We start from the raw sequence: 27,534 nt of genomic DNA, 5'->3' as shown, positions 1-27,534 counted from the left end.
GAGGTGAATCTAGTGGTTCTTATGCCAGAATTGAGGGTGAGTGGTACCCTCAAATCTCTCTGCTCATTGGCTCATTCCCTTGGGCTCTGGTATTCTCAGTTGCACACTAGGTTATGTGCTTTGGAGGTGTCCAGCGGGGAAATACAAAAGGTGAGCAACAAAGGGGCTGGCCCTGCAGGGGAAGGTGCACAGCTGACCTTTCCACCCTCAGCAAACACAAGGCACCGTGTGCTGTTCCTGGTCTGGGAAAGAAGCCAGGATCCTTGAGTAAACTCTCCCTTCAGGATGGATGTCATGGGTCAGTCTCACTGGGAGACTTCCTTAACATATGAGCCCACTGGTGGGACAGAAGAGTCAGTCCACCTGCTCTGGGCTGCCCACTATTGTGAAGGTAGATTGCATCAGAGGTTTAGTGTGATTTTACTTTATACCTTAGAAAAGTTCAGAAGTCTAAAAGACTAGTCAAAACACCAAATGAAGTATTAAAATGTCAAATAATGAACCTTGGAGCCACCCCCATTTTGGCCTATCCCCATTACTCAGTTCTTGGCATCAGTGTGGGTACCTGGAAATCGATGTTGTCTTTTGAGGCTGTGTTAAGCATCCTGAAGTCCAGTGGGGCAACACATATAGTCTCAGCTCCAGGCACAGCCTAAGGTTCTCAAAATGGGGCTCCATTAACACAAATACGAAGTGTTTGGAATGCGTTGTGCTGACCTGAACCGTGGTTGGAAGACGAAATGTTTGAGTTTGGTTGTGTACTGCTTTCTCCTGCTCAGAAATTAGATGCTGCACGAAGAGGCCAGGGTCCACCTGAAGACAGTGCTGGCCAGGTAGGTCATTTCCTATTAAAAAGGTTCTCTTCTCCATTTCTCACATCCACACTCTCAGGGTTAGCCAGCTGTGGGACACCTTAGTGTCATTTGCTTGTGCCACCTGTAGAAGCCCCGTCAGTGAAGGTCCACTGCGGGAACACCAAGGAGTGTGCTTTCACTTTTGGCAAGCAACCCTCCTTAGGGTGCGTTTTTTTTCCCTTGAGTTTTTTGGTCACTTTTGTTATTTTGTACTAGTCTTGTTTTGTTCTGTTTTTGTTGTTACTTTGGGGAGTTTTGTTGTTATTGTTTGTTTTCTTTTGATGCCACTTAAGGTGCATTCCAGGCCGGGCGCGGTGACTCATGCCTGTAATCCCAGCACTTTGGGAGGCCGAGGCGGGTAAATCACCTGAGGTCAGAAGTTCAAGACCAACCTGACCAACATGGAGAAACCCCGTCTCTACTAAAAATACAAAATTTGCCAGGTGTGCTACTGCATGCCTGTAATCCCAGCTACTCAGGAGGCTGAGGCAGGAGCATCGCTTGAGCCCGGGAGGTGGAGGTTGCGGTGAGCCAAGATCACGCCACTGCACTCCAGCCTGGGCAGCAAGAGCGAAACTCCATTTCAAAAATAAATTAATTAAATAGATTAAATAAAGTGTATTCCAAAAAAAAAAAAAAAAGGATGTTTGGGCTGAGGTGTCAAGGGGAGGCCAGTTTGGAGATGGAGGCCAAGACAGTTGAAGTATTTTTCTCTAACTGAAAAGGGCCTGTGTACTAGCTTTTCTGGGGTCACTTCTTCACCAACCAGTGTCTGGCACTGTTCTGGGACCTTTGAATTGTCCTTAAATTCTTCTGCCCACATTTATGCAGCAGAATGTTCACTCTCTTCATTAGGTTTAAAATAGAAGTGAAATTCAATACTGATCTATAAGAAACTATTTTGTAGGAGCAGTTTGAAACTCCTAAATTGTTTTTCACACACACACACACACACACACACATTTTCTCTTGCTTCTAGGTTGCAGAGCTCAGTCATGATATGATCATGGAAATCACTGCTCTGAGAGCCCAACTCACAGACTTGGAAGAGGTGAATCTGAATCTCGAGAAGCAGATTAGAAAAGAAGTCCAAGAAGAATATGAGGCATTAGTCCGAGCTTTGTTTCAGACCTGTTTACACATAAAAGTAAGTGTCCTGTGTCAAACATCTGGGCCACCCATTGGGGAGCCTAGTGTAACGGATTCCCACGGTGGCTGCACACCCAGGGATCGATGACAGAATAATGGGCTTTGTGGTAACAAGAGATTCTTAGGCCCTAAGAATTTTCTAGCTCTAAGCTTTCACTGCAGAAAGAGAGTCATCAATGGGTTGTCATTAACCATGATAGACACTGAATTTGGGGATAATACAGAAGTCTGTCTTTTACCCTCTATTGACAGTTGCCACTGTCACTGTCTGATTGCTGTTGGGAGAAGAGAGTGTTCTGCTGCTCCAAACTCCCCAGCTCCCCAGTTTCTACCACCATTTTATCTGTTAGTGTGACTTTCCAGAGTACAGTGCCTGGGCCAGGCCAGATCTTATGTAGGTAGCAGCAGGTGCCTCTGGAGAACTCCCTGGGCACATTCAGAATTTGAATCAGCTTCCAGAATTTTTTCAAACCCTCAAAATGCCTGCCAGCTTCACTCTCACATTCAATGTCAGCAAGCTGCTGACCTGTCAGCAAAGATCCATTGCAGAGGAGAAGTGATGGGGTGCGCGTGCACCTGCAGCATTGTGGAAGCCAATCGCTTTCATCTGATGTTTGCGTAGCCGTAAGATAGATGCCCCACGCCTAAAATGGGCCATCAGGGAGACTGGTCCAGCTGACTCGCCGGTGTGAATTTCAGTACAACCTACCACCTGCAAGTCCACAGCATCCCCCAACCCTGTCCCCTTCCCTGCTATTGGATACACCCCAAAGCCAGCCCCATTTGGGTCCTTGCATCTCTCCCCAGGGATTGCAGAGTGGCCCCCAGGGTTATTAGGTTAACAGCAGCTTCCACCGGTGCTCACCTTGGCCTGGTCATTCCAGCAAGAATTTCTTCTTACCTGCAGTGTAAATGATTACACATATTAAAGGATCAAACCCAAAATGTATTGGGTCTGGTGTTGCAAGAGAGGAATGGGCAGACAGTGACAGCTGGAATTTGCTAAGCCATCTTTCAGGTGTGAGATTGTTGAGAAATGTCTTAAGTTCCTTTTAGCTTCTGCCAAATTCCTAGTTAAAAAGTGGATTCTCTCTGTTTCCCAGGCTGAAGTGGTTCCACCAAGCCTCCCTACAGTAGGGAATTCCTGTTATATCCCAGCATCCCATGAAGTTGCTAAAGCTTCTACTGTGTGGCCAGAGCCAGGCTTCCTTCCGTGGCTCCCAGCTGGGCACCTTCCTCCTGCCTTCCTCTCTAGGGAAGTGGTTTAGAAGTGAGAGGACACCCCTACCCTACCTCTCACCCCAAAGACACTAGGTGTCTTAGTCTGCTCAGGCTGCCATAACAAAATACGATAGGCTGCACAGCTTAAACAACAGAAAGTATATTTCTCACAGTTCTGGAAGTCAGAAGTCTGAGATCAGGGTGCCAGCGTAGTCTGCTTCTGGCTGAGGGCATGCTTCCTGGCTTGCAGGTAGCTGCCTTCTCACTGTGCCCTCACATGGCAGAGATGGAGAAAAAGAAAGGTCTCTCTCCCTCTTCCTATAAGGCCACAGTCTTATTGCAATAGGGCCTCACCCTTATGTCCTCAGTTTAATCTTAATTACCTCCTAAAGATCCTATCTCTAGACACTGTCACACTGCTGGTTAGGGTTTCAACATATGAATCTGGGGAAGACACAATTCAGTCCCTAGCACTGGGTCTTCAGTTGTACTTACCATTGATCAAGCTGTTTCCTCACAAGGCATTTAGCCATAAGCCATTCAGAACAGAGTATTTCCTAATGAGGTTTCTGTTAGATCCTAAATAGGAAGGCAGTCGGCTGGACTCCCTCCTCCACTTTATCTATATTTAACAGAGCTCCTCTGGAGTGGCTCAATTACAGTGTCTTGTCTGGTCACATTCTGCTGTGAGTCAACATAGCAGCAAAAATCTTTGGTTCAGCTTCCCAAGTAACTCTTACCAGGGGCAGTTTGCTCAGCAGGTTTTCTACCTGTGAGCTTCCACTGTCCTACTGGCTCAGCCTGCCTTGGTGTTGACAAGGAAGGCACAGTCTAAGATGTGCTGGTGTCCGGATGATGAAGCCCTGTGGATAAAAGACAGCACTCGGGGCCGCTAGTGTGACTTCCTTATAGTACATGTCAGAATAATTGTCTGAGTAGGTGACATCTTAATGTGAAATTACTTACAAAAGTTAAGTTGTAGAAGGCAAAATGGCTTTTCTTCAACTGCCCTTCACACTACCCAAATCCATTTTACTTCCTTGACTTGAGTCTGCAATTTGCAGGAGAAGCTGGATGAGAATCAGCTTAATTTGATCCAGAAAGTGTGTGAGCTCATCGGTGAAGTGAGAACAGAAGGGATTGACAATATGAAGGACCTAAAGAAAAAATGGGGCTCTGCCAGCCCTGATGAAGGAATGGAAGAAAACCCAGCCAAAGTATGTGATTTCATTTAGCAATGGGCTATCAGTGTTTCATCTTAGCATCTGACCCCACCATTCACCCCGTTAGCATTCCAGCCTGATTTCCCTGAGAAAGCATTGCGTCAGGCATTTTAAAGGGAACACGAGGATGCACTGCACAATTGTGTCATCTTCTGGAAGACATGTTAGTGATGTTAGGGTTTGTGCCCTTCCTATGAAAATGTTGGGGGCAGACTTTTCTGAAAATGAGCCTTCTTAGCAGGAACAGCTGTGGGCCTTGGAGCAGGACAACCGCAGCCTGGCCACCCTGGTGTGCAAAGTGAGGAGCCTGGGCCACTGGAGGCTGGCTGTGCAGCAGGTGCGCTTCCAGGCCCAGCTGAGCAGGGCAGAGAAGGTGAACTCTGGTGGGGGAGGTCCAGACAGTCCCCAGGATGGCTGATCCCAAGCCTCTATGGCTGCAGCTGCCATGGTGTCACTGTAGCTATGAGTGGCAGTGGTGTCAGGTGGCAGGGTCAGCCATCCTGAAGGATCTGACAGTTGGCGATTTTTCCTGGGAACAGGCCATGCGAGAACTTCAGGAGAAATAGAAAGGGGGCAGAAGCAAAGGGGGCAAGAAAGAACAGATCAGAGAATTCAGCATAAGGGAAGGAAGTGAAAAGATGGAGGAAAGGCTTCACCAAGGGCTTGAGGCTGCTTTGTCAAAATACTGCATGTCTTTGGGTTTCATACATGATTATCTGAGGAAAATGAAGTCACAAAATAATAAGTGAGAAATCTGCTTTAAGGCAAATTGAATCCAAAGTGCATATTGATGGCTATTTGGAAACTTTCACATCCTGTTTCTGAAAGTATTTACTCTGATATGTTACCCTTTTCTGAATTAAAATCATGGAAGTGGGCTGGGCATGGTGGCTTATGCCTATAATCCCAGCACTTTGAGAGACCAAGGTGGGTGGATCACCTGAGGTCAGGAGTTTGAGAGCAGCCTGGCCAACATGATGAAACCCAATCTCTACTAAAAATACAAAAAATTAGCTGGGTGTGGTGGCGGGCACCTGTAGTCTCAGCTACTCAGGAGGCTGAGGCAGGAGAATTGCTTGAACCTGGGAGGTAGAGGTTGCAGTGAGCCAAGATTGTACCACTGTACTCCAGGCTGGGTTCACAGAGCAAGACTCCATCTCTAAACAAATAAATAATAAAATAAAATAAAATCATGGAAGCAGTGACTAGTAGGAGCTCCTTTCTACCAGAAGTTTGAAAGAAGAATGGATGGGAAAGTGGTTTAGATACTGCTTTTGAAACTAAAAATCTGGAAAGGAAACCTATTTCCTATCTTACTGTGTTTGGGATGTTTACAGGAATCTATTCAAAGTAAAAAAGAGTGTTTGCGCATCAAACTGATGGCAGAGCGAGAAGTGGGTTTATTTCGTCAGCAGATCCTGGCTCTCAGGCAGGCCCTGGCCAGGGCACAGGCCGACAGCGCGAGGATGTGGAAGCAGCAGGACAGCCAGGTATCCAAGCCTCAGAGCCTCTTCCTCGTTCCCTTTGCAGTTCACTCTGCAAAGTTGAACATGGCCACCAGACTTGGTGCTGTGGCTACCAGGAGCAGTCACCAGAGCACTACAGCCTGAAGCCACACAGATGGTACAACCAGGAAAAGATAGCCTGGACCTGGACTTCCCTTCTCCCCCCTCCTCTCCAGCCCAGAAACCAAGGGCGGTGGCCAAAAGGCTGTTGTTCTTACTCATATGTGGCTAAAATGAGAAAATACTACTCATAAGCCAGATCATTATCACATATGTGTGTGTCTGTGTGTGTGTGTGTGTGTGTGTGTGTGTGTGTCCATTTCTCTGAGGATCTTTTTGCTAGAGGCTGTCCTGGGATCCTGTGATCTAGGCCTCTTCCTTGAACACAGGCTTTCACGGGGCAAGCACGCTTCCGCTTGACAACAATCTTCAGCAAGTAGAGTGTGGTCCAGCCTGTAGTGTTATCCCCGCACGAGACTCTGTCCTGTCCCAATGGTCCGTACCATGTCTCACTTTCAGAAGTTACTGCTGTGCGACAGGGGCTGGCACCAAAATAAAGGCACTCTAAGCCTAAGCATGTCCTAACTGTGCCAACCCTCTGGGCATGAATGAAGCAGAGGGACTGTAGGTTTAGAGTGAGAACAGTTGAGTTGAAGTTACAGCCTGGGAAAGCTAGGCATATTTAAAGCATGAAATTTAATTTGTTCATCTTGGACCCTAATTATTCCATGATTCTGCATCAGATGAGTTAATTATGGTAACTCATATGAGTTATCATGAGCTACATGACAAACTGTAACGTCATCATACAGATATGAATAATAATATTATGATTAAGGATTGACCATCTAGTACTTAGGATAATACTTACTAGAAAAACTTTGGAACAGAACCAAATTATTTCTACACTTATCCTCCTTTAACCATCTAGAATCTGACTTCCCCAGATTTTTGGAGAAAAAATCAGAACCTCCTTTCCTCACCCATTGCGTGTATGGCATGGCCCCGTCTCTTTGGTGTTAAACGCTTCCACGGCTACCTCCTGACAAAGGCTCCACAACAATGTAAATGTTGTTTGTGCTAGATATGATAATCTGGTTAGTAAGCTAACATACATATTATCAAATCTGGGTATTAAAAGACCAAATTGTTTGCCCTGGCACTGCTGTACAGTGAGTGGCGTGATCGTGTGCCTGGCTTTTAGTGTCTGTTCTGCTTCCCTCTGTCACTGCAGGGCTCACAGTGTAAATGCCAGGCTAGGGTAGATCCTGGTGCTCTTGCTAGCACAGGACTGAATCATTGGGCCACGTTTTCTAGAGTCCAGGAATACACCATGTAGTTGTGTCCCTGAGCCCCAAAGGAGGGGATGGTTATTATGCTGTCCAATGTCTCCCCGCTTCTGCTGGGAAGAAAGGCTCCCTGCCTCCTCCTTTCTTTTGGCATTTTCCTGCCACAGGCTCAACTGCTGAAGGAGTTACAACATAGAGTGACCCAGGAAGCTCTCACCCAGGAGCAGCTGCACTTCATGAAAACATCCAGGGTGGAGAAGCTCTTGGAAGATGTGGGGCAGAAAGAACAGCAATTGCAGCTCCTTAGTAAAGAGGCTGAGAGGGCTTCTAAGCTGGGCCAGCTGCAGCAGAAAAAAATGAAGAGAGACCTCCACCAGGTAAACCTCAGTAAGAGGGGGTGTCCACCCAGAGTGCACCTGGTGCCCCAGCGAGGGCTGCTGCATCCTTCCCCCATGTGCCCATGCCTCTCTCCTGTCCCCCACAGCAGTGTTTCTCAACCTCTGTCACTTATAGGCAGCCCAGGAGAATGGTGGCATCTCTCCCCACAGTGTCTCCTGACACCACGAAGATTGCTGGGCAGGCCATGGTGGCTTGACTGCCTCAGGGCTCGGAATCTCAGCACCCCTGTAACCTACTGGAAAAACCTGTTTCTATCTAGCTCTCATCTTTGAACTAGGAATCTTTTAGAAAATTCCAAGCAGTAACCTGGAAAAGCAGCAAGTGTTAATGGAGGCTATGACAAGAAGATTTTATTCAAGTGTTTCAGGAACTGCAGAGATAAAAATGAAAGGCAAAAGTGGTTTGCAGATCCAACGTATTTTGTTGACTATACCCAACAACAAAGAAATAGAATAGAATACTAGAATGTAGATGTGGATTAATACAAGTTTCAACAAAGCAGAAAACAATGTAATTCAATAAAAAACGAAAAAGTAACTTCCAAAGCAGGCACCTCACACATATCCATTGAATGAGCAGATCACTGAATTCATTCAGCAGAGATAGAAAGAGATGGAAATTGAAAGGCAAAATTATTGGTCAAGTGTTTTTTTTTTTTTTTTTTTTTTTCTTTTTTTGAGATGGAGTCTCACTCTGTCACCCAGACTGGAGTACAGTGGCATAATCTTGGCTCACTGCAACCTCCGCCTCCCAGGTTCAAGCGATTCTCCCACCTCAGCCTCCTTTGTAGCTGGGGCTACAGGCATGAACCACTACACCCGGCTAATTTTTGTATTTTTGGTAGAGACGAGGTTTTTACCACGTTGGCCAGGCTGGTCTCGAACTCCTGATCTCAGGTGATCCGCCCACCTCGGCCTCCCAAAGTGCTGGGATTACAGGCGTAAGCCACCACACCCGGCCCCTGGTCAAGTGTTTTAAGTGCTCAAGGAAGAGATCAATAAGGAGAATTCTATCTACAAAAATGACAAAAAAAAAAAAATTAAAATTTGAATTGAGGAAAAGCGAAAGAAAATATTTATATAAAAGTGGAGAGAGAAAATTAGTAGTTTTAGAATAAAAGAAAATTAGAATTTCATATTTATTGCATGAAAAGTAAACAAAAATATGACCGAACCTATAAGAAAACTTTGGCATCCCAATTTTGTGTTACAAATTATGCTTTTCTAAACGCCACCACAAAAATAGGGAAGTTCGTAGATTCGTTTCTTCAAGGTTTTCTCTAGTTAATTATTTGTTTCGTGGCAGAGATTCTAGAGGTGATCAAAACAAATATTTTGAGGTTTCTCTCAACAAATGTGCACTTTACCATATGTATGTATAAGCCATTGGCCCTTTGTAGAGTACACCTCCAGCTCTCCTGACAGCTCAAGTGTCCCTACACCTACCTACTCTAAACAGCAATCCTCAGCCAGCAAGACCTGAGCCCCCCACCCACACCCCCTGGCCCCTTCCAGCCAGAAGTGGCTTCTTTAATCTATCTCCAGCCTCTGACTCCATGGGCAGATATTCACTGTCTGACCTTGGAGAGCCTCAGTGTCCTAGCCTGTTGCCTGCGCCTGGTTGAGGTCACTTATAGAAGGGGTTCCCAATCCCCCAGATGTGGGCTGGTAGGAGTCCATAGCCTGTGAAACTGGGCCGCACAGCAGGGGATGAGCAGCTGACAGTATAACTGCCTGAGCTCCGCCTCCTGTCAGACCAACGGAGGCGTTGGATTCTCATAGGAGCACCAACCCTACTGTGAACTGCACATGTGAGGGATCTAGGTTGCCTGCTCCTTATGAGAATCTAGCTAATGGCTGATGATCTGAGGTAGAACAGCTTCATCCTGAAACCATTTGCCCCCACCTCGTGGAAGAATTGTCTTCCATGAAACCGGTACCTGGTGCCAAAAAGTTGGGAACCAGTGATTTAGAGCACAGGCCCTGGAGTGGAACTGAGTGGTTCATACTGCTGGCCCTCCAGCGGTGTGGCTTTGGGCAAGGTCTGTGGCCAATCTGTGCTTTGGTTTCTTCATCATTACAATGGAAACAATGTACTCACTTCACTAAATTTGGGGGGTGATTAAATTAGGAAATTAAGTAATTAAAATAAAGGCCTTAAAACCCGGCCTAAAACAGGCATGCCTGTAGTCCCAGCTACTTGGGAGGTTGAGGCAGGAGGATCATTTGAGCCCAGGAGTTCAAGGTTGCAGTAAACTAAGATTATGCCACTGTAATCCAGCCTGGGTTAGTAAGACAGAGTAAGACCCTGTCTCTAAAAAATAAAAATTAAAAATTAAAAAGTAAAAAGTTAACAAAAATAAACAGGCCAGGTGTGGTGGCTCATTCCTGTAATCCCAGCACTTTGGGAGGCCAAGGTGGGAGGATTGCTTGGGCAACATGGTGAAACCCTGTTTCTACAAAAAATACAAAATCAGCCAGGGGTGGGGGTGTGCATCTGTGGTCCCAGCTACTCAGAGGGCTGAGGTGGGAAGATCACTTGAACCTGGTTGCAGTGAGCCAAGATTGCGCCAGTGCACTCCAGCCTGAGTGACAGAGTGAGACTTCGTCTCAAAACAAACAACAGCAAAACCAGGGTGTGATACATAGCTCTCAGTAAATGTTGGCTGTTTATATTTTTGTTGGGAATGTGAAGGTAGACAGCCTTGGAAACAGGTAGATAGAACTGGACTCAAATCCTGGCTGTGTGGCCTTGGGCAAGTCACTTCACGGGCCTCTGTGACGTGGGGGCGAGTGACCTAACACAAGGAGGTCCTGAGGAAGCACGCTTCCTTGATGGTATTTCTCAAGTTTCCTAGTGCCAGCCTGGCTCAGAAAATCCTGATATGTTTTCCTTGGCACCAGCCCATAGGGAATAAGGACCCTACACAAATCCCTATAGTATGGAGAGGGACTTTGGACCTAGTTTATATTAGGACGTTTTCCTAACTCTGGAGCTCTGATAATCTTCTGAAATTTAAACAATGCTTGGGGGCCCCCCGACATAAGGAAGAGCCCCCTTTAACGTTTAGGGCAAGACTCCGTGGGAGCCTTCTGGCCAGGTCTGTGCAGACAGAGTGGGATGTACAACACACGCAGCTGAATGCTTGAGACTAGCACGCGTATTCAGTCCCTAGGGTTGCCTGACTAAATTATCACAAACTGGGTGGCTTAATAGAATAAAAACATATTCCTTCACAGCTCGGGAGGCCAGAAGTCTGAAACTAATGTGCTGGCAAGGTTGTTCCTTTGGAGGCTCTGAGGAAGAATCTGTTCCGTGTCTCTTCTTAGTCACATTTTGGTCTCTGGCATTCCTCGGCTTGTAGCTACCTCACTCCAGTCCTGCCTCTGTCATCACGGAGCCTTCTTCCTATGTGCTCCTCTGAGTGTCTGTATCCTTATCCTGTCTTCTTTATAAGGACAACAGTCATTAGATTCAGGGTTTGCCCTAAATCCAGTATGACCTCATCCTAACAAGTCCATCTACAAAGACCCTATTTCCAAATAAGGTCACAGTCTGAGGTTCCAGGTAGACATGAAATTCGGGGGGTGCTCTTCCAACCACTACAGTATGTATTACTTTTCTACAAGTAAAAACAATTAGGAGATTTTATAAATTGAAAAAGCAAAACCACCTGTGATCTGGGCAGATGAGATACACTTTGGCCCTGGGCACTGTCTGGCTGGGGAGTGTGGGCTGGCTGTGCACGGGGAGAGCCACACAAGTCAATACAAAGGTTGCTTCTGGAAATGGGCTTCTGTCAGACCAGGGCATTCCTGGCAGATGCTGAACAGAGAGCAGAGATCTAGGAGAGAGATCAAGTCTTTCCTCTGTTTGAAACTGTCCAGGGGCTCTGACAGGTCCTCAGTGTAGATGCAGTGGCTGGGCCTCCAAGGCCATGTGTGCACTGGGCCCTCACTCCCCTCTTCCTCTACCTATCTGATGAAATAGACATGAAAGATATAACCTTGTGAATAAGCTCCTAGCTATTATAAGGTATAAGGGATTCCACAGACTGTTCCTTTTTGGTTAAGTTCCTGGTCTTCCTGAAGTTCGTGATTCTCAGAAGGCTGAGTTCAGCCTAATCAGGACTTTAAGAGCCAGTTCTCTTTGCAGGGTAGCCTGGGACATCCATTTTCCCTAGGAACCCCGTGTGAACTGAGGAAACGAAAGTGAGCACAAAGCATCTCTGCTTCTCATTTTCCCCTCAGATGAGAAGCCGGCTTGCCCAGGAGCGCAGTGTGAAGCTGGATGCTCTCCAGCGTGTGGAGGAGCTGCAGAGTCAGCTTCATGATGCCCAGCAGTCAGCTGTCCCCACGGGCTCATCAGGCGGTAAGGATACCCCCTGCTCTGGCTAGAAAACCTCCCAGTCTCTGGGGTCTGAACTGGGGAGGGTCTCAGGGACTCAGGGAGGACCCAGTCACTAAGTATCCAGTAGTTATTGAATGGGTCCTCTATAATGTTTGTTGAATGACACATAAATGGATAAATCTTAATTCTGATTTACAGTCAAACTTCCTACTTTAGCACCTTGGAGTACTGACATCCAACACTAAAAGGTTTCAGTCATAAAAAATTGGTCTTGGCAGGGTGCTGTGGCTCACACCTGTAATCCTAGCACTTTGGGAGGCTGAGGCGGGCGGATCACGAGGTCAGGAGATTGAGACCATCCTGGCTAACATGGTGAAACCCCGTCTCTACTAAAAATACAAAAGTTAGGTGGGCGTGGTGGCATATGCTTGTAATTCCAGCTACTCGGGAGGCTGAGGCAGGAGAATTGCTTGAACCCAGGAGTTGGAGGTTGCAGTGAGCTGAGATGGCGCCATTGCACTCCAGCCTGGTGACAGAGCGAGACTCCATCACACACACACACACACACACACACACACACACACACACACACAAAACCCAGTTCATTGGATTTTGAGACAATGCTTTGGGATACCAATGACCCCATTTCTCAGAGTTATTCATGAAGTACATTATGATTCTTGGGTGCTGGGGGCTTGGGGTGTCCTTGAAAATAACAATCAAAATAGCTCTCTGAGCAGTGCAGTCAGCAGGCAGCATGGAGCTGAGGCCAGACCCCAGGATGTCTCTAAACCACCTTCCTCCTCTATAAGATGAGGACTAAATACATTCTAAATTATCTTCTAGATCTGACTATCAGAAATATCACCAAATATCACTAGCCATGATTGGCCTGTTGTTCTGATTGGCCATGTCTCTTCTTTCCTGTTCTGTACATAGCCTGGTAGTTGAGTATGTGGGCTTTGGAGTGAAGCAGCCAGAATTCAGGCCCTGGCTCTGTCACTGCTAGCTGCGTGACCTTAGACAGACCTTAATTAGCCTCTCTGTAAAATGGGAATATTCAGCTCAAAGGCTTGCTCTGAGGTCAAATGAAAAAATCCCTGTCTGACACTTAGTATAGTGGCACTTAGTAATTGTGCAAGTGTTGGTTACTATACTTGCATACATGTGTTTAGCCCTTTATCTGTGTTTCCTTTTGGCTACTTTCCAGCGTGAATGAGCTGAGGAAACACAGCCTTTCAGGAGCACAAAGTCACAGACGAAGTTACTTTGGGTTTACTAACAGCAGAGCTGGGCTTGGCAGTGAAGCTCACAGGGCCCTCCGTCCTGCCTCTGGGTTGCTGCCTGGACCTGACATTGGGAGCTGGTGTCCCCCACCCCAGCTACTGGTTGTTGCTGCTGCCCCAGCCCCAACACAAAGGGCATCAAGAGCACCCAAGGGCCCTACCTTGATGCCTACTTAGTTCTGTACCTTACACTGTCTTCTCCATGTGCCAGGGGATTTTTTCCTTCTCTCCCTTTCCCCTCTGCCCGCAACCTAGCCAGGAATCTTCCTAATCCCTTCCTGGGATAACGCGTCCTAGTGAACTGCCATCCTTGTCCTCCAACACCTGCCTATTGTGAAGGAGAACCAGAGTGAGGCACAAGGCAGGTGGGGGAGACCCTAATTCCCAGGATTGGGGTGGGAGCAGGAGTGGGAAGGAAGCTTCTTTCCCAGGAAGTAGAGGTAGAGGTTACTCCCAGGCCTCAGCCCCCTTCTGTTCCCCTGTGCAGGGAGAGGAGGGGTTTGAGGGCACAGCCAGCTATTACCCATACTGTTAACGCTAAGCAGTGAAAGTCAGCCATACTCCCACTCCTCCTTCCTTTGCTGTTGTCCAGCTGGAGTCTCAACGTGACCCAGGGGGCTTCTGCAGCAGCAGCCACGGCAGCATCCCTGCCTCCCACGTTGGAAGCATAGATGTGCTCGAAGGGCGAGCTCTCTTTGCTTGCCATTAACGTGATTCCCCTAGGATTTTGCAACACCTAAGAAACCATGATTTTTTTCTAAATCAATTATTTTAGAAATGCTTAAGGAAAAAATGAAATCGCTTGGCTCATAAAACTGTAAAATGTTGAGAGGAGGCCTGGCTAAATGTAGCTTCATCTAGGTTTGAACTACTTCATCAGGACTGCTTTCACTCTCTCCATCTCTGGCTCTGAGGAGGCTGGGAGCAGAAAGGAAGCAAGGCTCCTTGGAAGCAAGATGGCAGCCACCTCTGTAGCTTCCATCTCTGTTCATGCTCAGCACGGCAGGAGTAGGGCGTGGAGATGGGACAGTTAAAAAGAACTGGGCTCTGCCTGGACTGACTTGGGTCCTGTTGCCGATTTTGAACAAATCGATGGAGCCACAGACTAAGACTTATGCCTGGATGGCTTAGACCCAGCTTACCTGCTCCTCCACTGGAGCTAAGGGTCGGGTCAGCTCACTCTTGCCTCCTCTCTGCAGCAACTGTTTTAAATCTGCCTTGTCTCTTCAGACCTTCATCCACTCTCCTCACCCCCTCATCCTTTCATTTCCCACTTCACAGAGAAATTAGAAACCCTCAGACAGGAATGCCATTTTCTCCCTGTCTCCCAGCCCACCTACATCTGTACTCTGCTGCTTCTCCTTCCCTCCTCTGAACATGGAAAGGGCGTCCCTTTTCTTCCCCAGGCCAATCCCTATGTAAAGGGCCCCATCTGCTGCTACCTTCTCAGGGGCCTTGAACTATCTGCTTCTTTCTACATACTTGGATTTCCCGTCCATGCATCCCTCTAATACATACATACAGGTATGTGCCAGGATCATAAAATCCACTGTAAAATAACGCCCCTACCCCCGCTGCCTTGACGACATATTCCTTCCCCTGCCGCTGGTCTTTCTCTTCCCAGTCAGACTTCTTAAAAGAGCTGCCTATACTCACTTTCGTGATTCACCTCACTTAATTTCTCTCAGGTTTTGCCATTTTCAACTTGTGGCTTCCAAATGTTGCTCACCACTTCATGGTCCGAGATGACTGCTTAAGCTTTCTGGCCAATAGGAAGGAGGAAAGCAACAAGAAGGGCCCACACCTCCCCTGAAGCTTGAAGAATGGTTCCTGGAAGTCACTTGTGACACTTTGGCATACATCCCATTGGCCAGCACTTAGCCCAAGACCACACAAAGTAGACTGGGAAATGTAGTTTTTATTCTAGGATGCTGTGTGAACATAAAATGTGAGGTCTATTTCCAAGAAGAGATGGGAGATTCGCAATTGGGGGCCAAGAATAGGTCTCTACCACACCACCAGCAATCTGATTTTTCTCACCACCATTTCATTGCAGTTGCTCTTGCCAAGATCACCTTCACTTCTGTCTCCAAGTCCAAAGGACACTGCTGAGTTCTCACTCATTTCATGTCTCAGCAGCATTTGACACAGCTGACCACATCCTTCTCCTAATTATTCCCTTGGCACTGCTCCTTGTGGTTTTTCTCTTCCTCTGGCTGCTTTTTCTGTCTTCTTTTCTAGTTCATCCTACTGTATCCAACCTCTAAACGTTGAAGTTGTTCAGGGATCTTTCTGGCCCCTTCTCCTCTCACCTCACATTGTCTCCAGATAATTGCATATTTCCCACAGCTTTAATCATTGTTTGCTAAGTCTGCATCTGCAGCTCAAAACTCTCTTCTGAGCTGTAAACCCATATATCCAATGACCCATATATCTAGTGAATAATGTCTACATTCATGTGTCTCAGGCTCACAAGTTCAATAGGAATGGAACCCGTCTTCCTATCCTCCTCCCTTCCTACTTTTGGGGTGGGGAAGATGCTGTTTCAGCAAATGGTAGTGCCAAATATCCAGTTGCTTAAGCCAGAAATTTGGGAGCTATTCTTTGTCACCCTGCAAATCTGGTTAATTCCCAACTCCGACTAATTTGAGTAGCTCTCAGCCTATCCTCTTCTACCTACCACAGTCCAAGTCTCTCATCACCTCCTTCACTTTTACTTGGTCATATGACTATCAGGCAAAAAACACCAAGTTTTGACATATTTGCTCAAAATTGATGAAGCTGAAAAACAATTGATTAAGCTGAGTTAGATGCCAATTTTAAGCCCTAAATTTTATGAATTAAATCTAGATGCATAAATTTGAGGTGATAGTGAGCTGTGATCGTGCCACTGCACTCCAGCCTGGGCAACAGAGTGAGGCCCCCCTCTCAAAAAATAAAAAATCAAGATAATCTGGGTTTATCCATTGCAACCAGAGATATAATTTAACATTTCTAACTTTACAGACCTTATATCCCAGGCTCAATACTCCCCAACTTCTGCCTCCGTATCATCCAGATACTCCCAGCAACGCTTTTTAAAGACTAATCTCAAAGGCAGTAAAATAACAAGATGGATTCAAAGGCCACAGACTGTAAGTAATGATAAGATTGATTACATGCATTAAACAATAAAGCCTTACAATTTGATTTTATGGTTTTTGGGTCACTTCAGACTTACATTAGAAAAATGATATATCAGGATCTTATGTAGATGCCTTGAATCTGGATAAGAAAATTCTGATGTTGAAATAATCCTATAACAGTACCTTCTAAATTACAAGTCAATAAATGGGTGTGGAATCAGTACCAACACCTTGCTGTGTTCCATCTCTGAATTTCTTTTTTCCCCCAATCATCTTCAACAATTAACTAGCAGCATCAGACTCCTTATCTGAGTTCCCCAACAGAGCAGAAATAGTTTCGGAAGTCATTTTAAAACACGTGAGAAATCTACCCTCCAAGAAAATTCTTGGGGTGCAGATTAGCACATATTTGAAGAACTCGTAAAATGTTTCAGTTTTTAGTTTATGTAAAACAACATATACTTCCTCTTCCACTGTCTCCTCTCTACTGCTTTAATAAGTATTCTACTCTTTGCTCCATTTTCTTTCAGAATCCCTTCTAGAGATTCACATATCTAATCAACACTTTTAAGAATTCCTGGCTGGGCACGGTGGCTCACGCCTGCAATCCCAGCACTTTGGGAGGCCGAGGCAGGCAGATCACCTGAGGTCAGGAGTTTGAGACCAGCATGGCCAACATGCTGAAACCCTGTCTCTATGAAAAATACAAAAATCAGCCAGGCGTGGTGGCGGTTGCCTGTAATCCCAGCTACTCGGGAGGCTGAGGCAGGAGAATCACTTGAGCCTGGGAGGCAGAGGTTGCAGTGAGCTGAGATCACGCCATTGCAATTGCACTCCAGCCTGGGTGACAAGAGTGAGACTTTGTCTCAAAAAATAAAAAAATAAAAAAATAATAAAAAAAGAATTCTTAGGCCGGGCACGGTGGCTCAAGTCCGTAATCCCAGCACTTTGGGAGGCCGAGACGGGCGGATCACGAGGTCAGGAGATCGAGACCATCCTGACTAACATGGTGAAACCCCGTCTCTGCTAAAAACCACAAAAAACTAGCCGGGCGAGGTGGCGGCGCCTGTAGTCCCAGCTACCCGGGAGGCTGAGGCAGGAGAATGGCGTGAACCCAGGAGGCGGAGCTTGCAGTGAGCTGAGATCCGGCCATTGCACTCCAGCCTGGGCGACAGAGCGAGACTCCGTCTCAAAAAAAAAAAAAAAAAAAAAAAAAAAAAAAAAAGAATTCTTCCCCATTACCTGAAGAAAAATTAAGAGGAAAAGATTTAATCGTTCCTTCGGAGAAAAGTATGCCATTCCAAGTCATTTGATGGTGTAATTCTGCAGCTGATGGTCTAGTTATAAGGACCAAAAGTTTCAAGATTTCTAAACATGCAGTTAAGAAGGGGGAAAGACAGGTTGGGAAGATACCCAAACACCATCTTGACCAAGTCAGGGCCACATTATTAATGTCCACCATTCGCTTGACTCACCAATCTGTGTGCAGTCATATTTCTTGAAAATGTGAACTTTTATTATATGTCTATGTTTCTGCAAAAGCCTTTTGCAAAAAGAAGCAAAGTTCACTTTGTATGTGTGGGATCACAAGGACTTTCAAGAATCACTTCATCTCTATTTCACCCTGAAAGGTGCAAGTACCATGGGGGTGTTGGTGGTCGCGACTTGTTGAAAAGACTGCTAAGCAGCTAAGTGCATTAGTGAAGATTTATTATATTTGAGAGATTCAGAAGGGTGATGGTCTAAGGCTAATTGATGAACATTGCCCTACCAAATAAATAAACCCTATAGTGAAGCGTCCTGTGGGCCCATTGGCCCAGTGGCTATGTACAACATGGGAAGCTCAAGCAAAAAACCTCAAGGCCAGGGAAGGTACACAGTTAGCTAGAACTTCTTCAGATCTCAGGTCTGACTTCTTAAGGCCTATGAGACAAGTCAGATAAATACTGATTGAAGAGGAATTTATACATGGCTGAAATGTAAGAGTACAGTTAATTTTCTAAAAGCCCTACACTAACACAAATGATAAAAAAATTAAGGAATTTTAGATTACTCGAAATATGAGCTGTGTTATCTTCCTTAACTGGAAATGGCTTTCCATTGATGAATTCATTCTTGACCAATTCCCTTCAGGACAAGTGGCAAATACAGACAAGAAGGCATACTAACTATATGGCCTAACCCAGACCAAATCAATGATCTGGGTCTCATTAATAACAGTGACTTTTTATGATGCTATAACAAGAATTATTCACTGTGTTCTTAACAAACACCAATATCTACTTATATTACAGGTACCTATCAAACACAAAAAAAGGATTGATGATGTTTTCCTACCCAATATGGCAGAAAATGTTCAACTGACAGCTTTTCGGGTTCAAATAGCTCCATCCAGATTCCCATTTAGAGCTGACTGGTGATCGTATCTTCTTTTTCCAACCTTTATTTCTATGAGTATTTGAATGAATAAAAATGACTCCAAATGCCATTAAACCTCTTATTTAATTTTATGTATGAAATTTTCTTATCTGTACTTGGAAAATAGGGTTTGAAGGAATGAGATGATTACATCTTGAACCAACCCCAGGTGAAGTAGGGGTTGGTCCTAGACTTTAAAACCTAAGCATTGATTTGCATTCCTGCAAGTTAGCCTTTGCCACTGGTCAACCAGCAGCCTCTCAATATGAATTCTAGAGTTAGTAGGTAGGAAGGACAGTTAAGATAGAGGCCCTCACTTCTAAGCAGTGTTTACTAACAAGTGAAAAACCAAAGTATGTTATAGAGATTAACACAAATGAACATCAAAGCATTTGTTTCACTTAGAAAACAAATTTGCCGTCCTCTATTAACAATCTTTTCATTCTTCCTACAAATGCCAAAGACTTCCTCAGACTTTAGTAAAGTCCTAATCCAAGTCCTTTTTGTTCAGACAAGAAAAATCTATCTTGTGTAAAGCAATTAATAGATGAACAGAGCAGAGAAACATTTACATGCATAAATTTATATATGATACATGTGGCTTTTCAAATTAAAGAGAACATGGAGGCTATCTGGAATAAAATCATCACCTTACCCCATACACTATAAATTCCAAATGGATTAAAGATCTAAATGCACGTACGTACACATGCACACACACACACACATGACACATGCACAAACTGATTTTTTAAACAATATTAAAGCCAAGAGGAAAATCGGTAACTTTGATATCAGAACTAAAACTTCAGTATGATAAAATACCATTATCAGTTATCAACTGATATCTCAGCTCCAAATTCATTCTTTATTGTCTGTTCTGCAATAACAAATATGGACCCTATAAACATTTCCTCTTTGCCAACTGGCAAGATGTTAAGCTTTGTCAGTAGAGGGTGCTGGAGGGACCCTGTAGGAGGTGGCAGGGTTTTTTTCCAGGTTACCGTGTGCTCCTCGAGGCAGGCTCTTGCAGTGTGCATTGCTTCTGCAGCACCAGGTTCTTGTAGCATGTACAGCTTCTGTGGTGCTTGGCTCCAGCGATGCATGTAGCTCCATGGTAGAGTGCCACCTGCATGGCACCTCCTGTGATGGGTGCCCTCCAGCATCCCTTTGAATAGCTTTGCAGTCTCAGTGAATTTCTCAGCCATCCAATAAGCTTTGGCCAGATCCCCTCCAATGAGGTCTAGATCTCAGCCCTGAAGGGTAGTGGCTGGTCCCTACATCTGCTATCCTTGTATTCTTTCGAGTTCTCTTTATTGCTTACAAGCAGTATGCCAATCCTTTGATATAGTTAATAATTTTTTATATCAGACTTTCCCTGTTTGAATTACTGTGTGTTTTCTGTCTCCTGATTGGCCCATCACTGATATAGAACTGGTACCAGAAGCGGGTGTTCCCAGAGGATACACCTTCTATGGTTTGAATGTTTGTCCTCTCCAAAACTCATGTTAAAATTTAATCCCCAATGTGGCAGTACTGAAAGGTGAGACCTTTAAGAGGTGATTGGGTTATGAGGACTCTGCCCTTATGAGTGGATTAATCCATTCAATCCACAAATCAATGGATTTGTGGGTTGTTAAATTAACGGACTATCATGGCAGTGGGACTGGTGGCTTTATAAGAAAGGAAAACTTGGGTTAGCATGTTCAGCTCCTTCACCATGTGATGCCCTGTGCTGCCTCAGGTCTCTGTGGAGGGTCCCCACCAGCAAGAAGGCTCTTACCAGATGTGCCTCCTCAACCTTGGACTTCCCACCCTCCATAACTTTAAGAAATAAATTCCTTTTGTTTACAAATTTCCCAGTTTCAGGTATTATGTTATAAACAATAGAAAATGTATTGAAACAGAACACAGATGGAACTTGGGATTTGTTCAGTGCTAAGCCAATAGGAAATTGGAATGTTAGTATTATTTGCATGCAGTGGCATCACAATCATGTTGTTACCGGTAGTAGATTGTGCTAAAGTACCTACTGAAGTATGTGCCTTTAGGAGCCTCAATTGCTACTATACTGACTATCATGGTAGTCATGTTGACTGTAGAGACTGTGGTGTGAGGTGGATTTTTCTGAATGCACTTCAGCACTTCTGGAAGAAAATGACAAGCTCATGACCTTTAATTCTAGGCTTAATTCATGGTCTGAGACCAGAAAGCTTCCATGATACTCCTGAAATTATCTCTTATTTCTCATAGTCACAGGGATGATATTGCTAAAAATCAAGCACAAATTTTTATTATTGGCATGCTAACTTACAATGACAGTTGTATTTACAAGCTCATCAAGTTTCTCATTGCCATTGAGATGGGCCCTGTGATTTCAGTGAAGAAAATGCAATTCCAAAGTGGAAGAGCCAAGTGGCAGGCTTTAACTGGCAAAAGACAAGGTAGGCACATCCATTATAAAGGGCAATAGGGATGTATCAGTAGTCAGAATCCCTTGGCCTGCAGAGTTCTTTGGTAGTTAATGTGTCCCCAAGTATGAAATCGTATGAAATCATAGATTGCTTAATGTATATAACAGAATTGCTGTTATATTGCTTAATGTATGTAACAGAATTGCTTAATGTATATGACAGAAAATTGCTTAATGTATATAACAGAAACATCTATAGGTCTAGTAGCCAAAACTTGAGTCACCACAGTGAGGAGTCACAGCCTCTGACCCAGGTTCCAGATTTGAGTCAATTCACAGACCAGAGGCCCCTGACCAAAGGGGAGGCTGGATCTCCTTGAGGAAGGACCCTTCACTGCTGCAGGTTCATGTTATAAATCTTCCTCCAAACCATTCCCCAAGGGACCTGCAATCGTTTTCTTAAATTACTGTTCTTCAGAGAAAAGAAAACACCCAGACATTTTGGTGGTTACTAGACCCAGGGCCTAAATTAATGCTAATTCTTGGGTACCCAAAACACCACTGTGGCTTACCAGTCAAAATGAAGGCTTACAGTAAGATGATATAGAAAGAGTCGTAGCTCAGGTCTGAATTACAATGGACCAAATAGGTACATGGACCCACCCTGTGACTACTTCCCCAGTTCCTGAGTGAATAATTAGAATACATACAATTAACAATATGAAGAATTTCCGTATTGGTTTTTTGACATATGAGCTAAGAATCAATTATGGTAGGATCACTGGAAGTCCCTGGAGCTTTCCCTATCAAAAAAGCAAACCAGAAGCAATACTATAACCCTGGGGAAATGGCCCTGGGCATTAATGCCACCATCAAACACTTGAAAGAAGCAAGGGTGATGATACCCATCCCTTCATCATTTAACTCACCACTCTGGCCTGTGCAGAAGACAGATCTTAGAAATAACCAGGGAGTATCAGTTCCACATCTTAATGAGGTAGTGATTTCAATTGCAGCTGCTCTCACAGACTTAGCATCTTTACTGAAACAAATTAGTATGCTCCTGGGACTTGACATGCAGTTATTTCCTTAAAGCCTTTTGTACCATGAGAGGCAGTTTGCTTTTACCTGGCAAAGCCACAGTATATCTTTATAGTCTTGCCTCAAAGCTTTGTCAGTTCTCCTTCTCTCTGCCATGATACAGTCCACAGAGACCTTGTTCATCATGATATTCCACACAATATCACACTGGTCCACTACACCGATGACATTATGCTGACTAGAAATAATGAGCAGGATGTGGCAAGTACTTACGTGCTTAATAAAACAAATAAAAACTAAAAGGTGAAAGAAAAATCCCATAATTCAGAAACTCAGTGAAGTTTCTAGGGGTTCAATGATTTGGAACAAGTTAAAATATCCTTCAAAATGAAAGATAAGTTGCTGCACTTCACACTGTGCACCACAATTAAAGAGACATGATGCTTGGTAGGTCATTTTGAATTCTGAAGGCAACATATACTTTCCATGTGCTATTTCAGCCCATCTAGAGTCACTCTTAAGATTATCATTTTTGAGTGGCTACCAGAGCAAAAAAAAGCTCTATTGCAAGTTTGAGTTATAGCACAAGCTGCTCTACCATGTGGATCTTATGATCCAGCAGATCCAATGATACTGAAAGTAGCACGGCCTACGGGGATATTGTGTGAAGCCGCTGCCAAGCACCAGTAGGAGAATCATGGGGAAGCAAACCTATGTCTTCTGAAGATTATACTCTCCTTTTAAGAAAGTTTCTGTCTTCCTACTGTGCTTTGGTAGAGACTGAATACCTAACCATGGGATGGCAGGGGTCATGTGGCCTGAGCTTCCCATCATAATGTGGATGTTGTTAGCTAGCCTAGTCATGAACTTAGACTTGCAAAGCAGCAATCTATCATCAAACAGCAATGGTACACAACAGACTTAGCTTGTTTTAACAGGTCTGAAGGCAGAAGTAGCATAGCTTGCTTGAACAGTTGGCTCAGACTCTTTTAACACCAGCTCCTGTTTCACTGTCTTCTCTCCCTCAACCCATACCTATGGTCTAATGGGGGTTGTTCTAACAACCAATTGACCAAGAAAGAAAAAAAAAAAAGTCTGGTTTACAGATTGGTCTGCATGATATGTTGGTTTCATCCAAAAATGGATACCTAAAGCAATATAGCCCCACCTGAGGGCAACCCTGAATGGCAGTGGTCCAAAAAAAAAAAAAAAAACTCCTCCCAGTGAACAGAACTTCAAGTAGTACCTTTGGTTGGCCACTTGTCTGAACTGAGAGATGGCCAGAAGAATAGACCTACACTAATTCATGGGTAGTTGCTGATGGTTTGGCTAGATGGAGAGTTGGAAGAAACAGGTCTGGAAGGCTGGTGACAAGGAAGTCTGGAATTATCTGTGGATGGACCTCTGGGAATGGGCACAGACGAAAGATATTTGTGTCCTAGGTTAATGCCCATTGATATGGTTTGGCTCTGTGTCCCCACCCAAATCCCATCTTATAGCTCCTGTAATTCTCACGTGCTGTAGGAGGGACCCAGTGGGAGATGACTGAATCATGGGGGTACCTCTTTCCCATGCTGTTCTTGTGATAGTGAATAAGTCTCATGAGATCTGATGGTTTTAAAAACGGGAGTTTCTCTGCGCAAGCTCTCTTTGCCTGCTGCCATCCATGTAAGACGTGATTTGCTCTTCCTTGCCTTCCACCATGATTGTGAGGCCTCCCCAGCCATGTGGAACAACTTTAAGCCCATTAAATTTCTTTCTTATCAGCAGCGTCAGACTACTACACCCACCAAAGGGCATCCATAGCAGAGGAGACTCTTACTAATGAAGTTGACAAAATAATGTGCTGAGGTTATCAGTTAGTTACATTAATTATAATCTCAGAGCACATTCCCCAGCTACTATACCACTTGCTCAATGGGTCCATAAATAATGCAGCCACAGGGATAGAGGCTATGTGTGGGCTCAACATCAGGGGATTCCCCTTACCAAGGCTGACAGGCACTACTGCCAGCTGTCCAATCTGTCAAGAGCCAAGACCAATATTGAGGCTGCAATATGGCACCAATTCCATGGGTAGTTGCTGAACAGTTGCTCCTGGTGGCAGGCTGACTACATCACATCTTTTCCATCATGTAGGGGGCAGAGATTCATCTTCACTGGAATAGACACATATTCTGGATATGGATTGCTTCCCTGCCCATAATGCTTCTGCCAGTACTGCTATCCAATCCGCATACTCACAAAATGCCTTGTCCACCATCATGGCATTTCCCATAGCATTGCTTCTAAGCATGGAATCAGTTTCACAGCAAATGAAATGCTGCAATGAGTTCATGCCTATGAAATTAACATACCCCAATACCCAGAAGTGGTTAATCTAATTGAAAGGTGGAATGGTTCACTGAATACCCACTTATGATGATAGCTGGGAGATACCACAGTGAAAGTATGCAGTTCCACATCACAGTATATGCTTTGAGCCAGAGTGTACAGTTCTAGGAATCACAGGGTGGACGTGGGAATGGCTCCTTTCATGATTATACTTCTTACTTTAGCAAACTCAAGCTTGCTGGTTTGGTGGTCTTAGTTCCCAGGGGATCCTTCAATCAGACACACAACAATGGTTCCACTGATGCAGGATCTAAGATGAGATTGCCATGTGGGTTTCTGACGCCACTGAACCAGTAAGAAACAAAGGGTGTAACTATACTGGGCAGGAATGATCAATCCTGATTACCAAAGTAAGTGTATTGCTAGCACACAATGGAGGCAAAAAGGACTATTTTTGGAACACAGGAGATTCTCTGGGTGACGCAGTACTTCCACATCGAATAGTAAAGGCTCATGAAAAATTACAGCAACCAAAACAGGTAGCACAGGAGGACTCAAGATTCTTCAGTAATGAGTATTTGGGCCACTCCACCAGGTAAAGAACTCTGACCAGCTGAGGTTCTGGCCAAGGGCAAAATAAATCTCAAATAGGGAGTTAAAGGAGGTTGAAGGTTTGTAGAAATGACGGCTATAGTAGCTTTGAATATTTTCCATTTTCTTCTTGTATGTATCCGTATGTTCTAACCATTTTCATTTTCTCCTTCCATTTTAAATATACACATTTTTGGAGGTTAAATTTACAATTCGGTTTTTTTGAGACAGAATCCTGCTCTATCGCCCAGGCTGGAATGCAGTGGCACAATCTCAGCTCACTGCAACCTCCGCCTACCAGGTTCAAGTGATTCTCCTAAGCCTCCTGAGTAGCTGAGATTACAGGTGTCTGTCACCATGCCCAGCTAAATTTTCGTATTTTTAGTAGCGATGGGATTTCACCACGTTGGCCAGGCTGGTCTCAAACTCCCTACCTTCAGTGATCTGCCCAAGACGGACTGGTCTGGATGTGGGGCTGTAGCGCTTTAGTTTTCCACTTTTGGATGAAACCAATGTTGCAGACCAATCCATCTTGACCTCCCGAAGCGCTGGGATTACAGGCGTGAGGCACCACACTGGCCACAAATCGGTCTTTTGATAACAGAGCATTTGGTGAAACAGTGACAGAACTTGAGTAATTCATATAGCCAACAATGGATACAATGACTGCTGGTACTGGGCTTCTCGTGTTGGGGAAAGGGAGCAAACATGACTTGTAAGGAAGTATAGCTGTATCTTGTTAGGTGGAAAGGTAAAGCTGTTCCACTGTTGTTCAGAAGTGTCAAAGTGTGTAGATTGGCAAATGTGGAAGCTAAGTAGCCAAAGGGGTGGACTGTGACTATTACCAATTTCCTGCCTCAGCTCCCAATCCACCTATCACTGCCTGCTCTGTGATAATGATGCTGGACCATATGACTATTTCTCTTATACACAAGGCTGGGGAAAAGGTTTAGAGAAAACAGTAATTGGAGGTCACACAAAGTTAGGAATCAAGCCTGGTCCTTCCTTAAGACACACTAGAAAGCGTTCTCAGAGGAGTCTGGCCTCAGTATTGGGGAAGCAGCATGATGTTTTGTAAGGGCACTGGCAGGATGCTGGAGGGGTTTCTTTTCCTGGCTCTGGTTTGCTCCACTAGGCAGACACCCTCAGTGCCCGGCTCCAGCAGCTCACAGCTTAACAGTGGAATACCACTAATGTGGCAACCTCCTATGTGTGACTTACCACTCACTGCCTTGGATGACTTCCCAGAAGACTGCCACTGGTGTGACAAACATGGATGGCTTCCTTGGCACTCTATCAGATTATGCACTACCATGAGCTCTCCACCCAGAGGGCCAGGACTGCACGCTCGCTAAGAGTTCTGAAATTCAGCTTGAGGGAGAGTGGGTGGTGACTGCTTCCTATATCTGCTATCTCTGTATTTTTTAAAGTTCTTTTTTGGCTGGGTGTGGTGACTCACGCCTGTAATCCCAGCACTTTGTGAGGCCGAGGTGGGTGGATCACTTGAGGTCAGGAGTTTGAGACCAGTCTGGCCAACATGGTGAAACCCCGTCTCTACTAAAAATACAAAAACATTAGCCGGGCGTGGTGGCTCATGCCTATAATACCAGCTACTCGGGAGGCTGAGGCAGGAAAATGGCTTGAACCTGGGAGGCAGAGGTTGCAGTGAGCTGTGATTGTGCCACTGCACTCCAGTCTCCAGCCTGGGCAACAGAGCAAGACTCTATCTCATAAAAAATAATAAAAAATAAGAAAGTTCTTTTTACTGCTTCACAAATTTCTTAAAATTATGCAGATAATATGCCCCATCACTTCAATCTACTGTTATAGCTAATTTCTCTTCATACCAACTTTTCCTGTTTATACTGTATGGTCTCTGTCTCCTGATTATACACTGGTTGACACAAACCACTATAAGAGACACAAACTTGAAAAAACATTTTTTTTTTTTTTGAGACAGAGTCTCGCTCTGTCGCCCTGGCTAGAGTGCAGTGGCTTGATCTCTGCTCACTGCAAGCTCCGCCACTCCAGTTCACACCATTCTCCTGCCTCAGCCTCCCCAACAGCTGACACTACAGAGTGCATGCTGCCACGCCCAGCTAATTTTCTGTATTTTTAGTAGAGATGGGATTTCACTGTGTTAGTAAGGATGGTCTCAATCTCCTGACCTTGTGATCCCCCCGGCCTTGGCCTCCCAAAGTGCTGGGATTACAGGCGTGAGCCACCGCGCCCAGCCAAGAAAATATTTTTAAAAATCTATTCACCATAGATTAGCAGCCAGCGTATTTTCAGATTAGAACAAAAACCCCTACAAATTGATAAAAAAAAAAAAAAAA

At 44.9% G+C, this 27,534-nt stretch overlaps 1 protein-coding gene across 1 annotated transcript in view; it reads left to right on the top strand.

Moving 5' to 3' along the window:
• The window catches only part of LOC104668833 (coiled-coil domain-containing protein 162-like), a 44,372-nt gene extending 25,483 nt beyond the window's left edge, over window positions 1-18,889 (top strand). Inside the window, 9 exon segments of the mRNA XM_010371628.2 lie at window positions 780-833; window positions 1,834-2,001; window positions 4,289-4,441; window positions 4,689-4,820; window positions 5,785-5,937; window positions 7,409-7,618; window positions 11,891-12,011; window positions 16,283-16,410; window positions 18,696-18,889. Of these exon segments, the coding sequence (XP_010369930.2) occupies window positions 780-833; window positions 1,834-2,001; window positions 4,289-4,441; window positions 4,689-4,820; window positions 5,785-5,937; window positions 7,409-7,618; window positions 11,891-12,011; window positions 16,283-16,410; window positions 18,696-18,821 (1,245 nt within the window). The 3' untranslated portion in view covers window positions 18,822-18,889.
• Window positions 18,890-27,534: the final 8,645 nt, after the last annotated feature.

The sequence above is a fragment of the Rhinopithecus roxellana genome, chromosome 4 (genome assembly GCF_007565055.1).
Source record: "Rhinopithecus roxellana isolate Shanxi Qingling chromosome 4, ASM756505v1, whole genome shotgun sequence".
In the NCBI taxonomy this organism is placed as follows: Eukaryota; Metazoa; Chordata; class Mammalia; order Primates; family Cercopithecidae; genus Rhinopithecus; species Rhinopithecus roxellana.
Note: the sequence above shows the minus strand (reverse complement) of the source record. Positions and strands in the feature narration are given on the sequence as shown.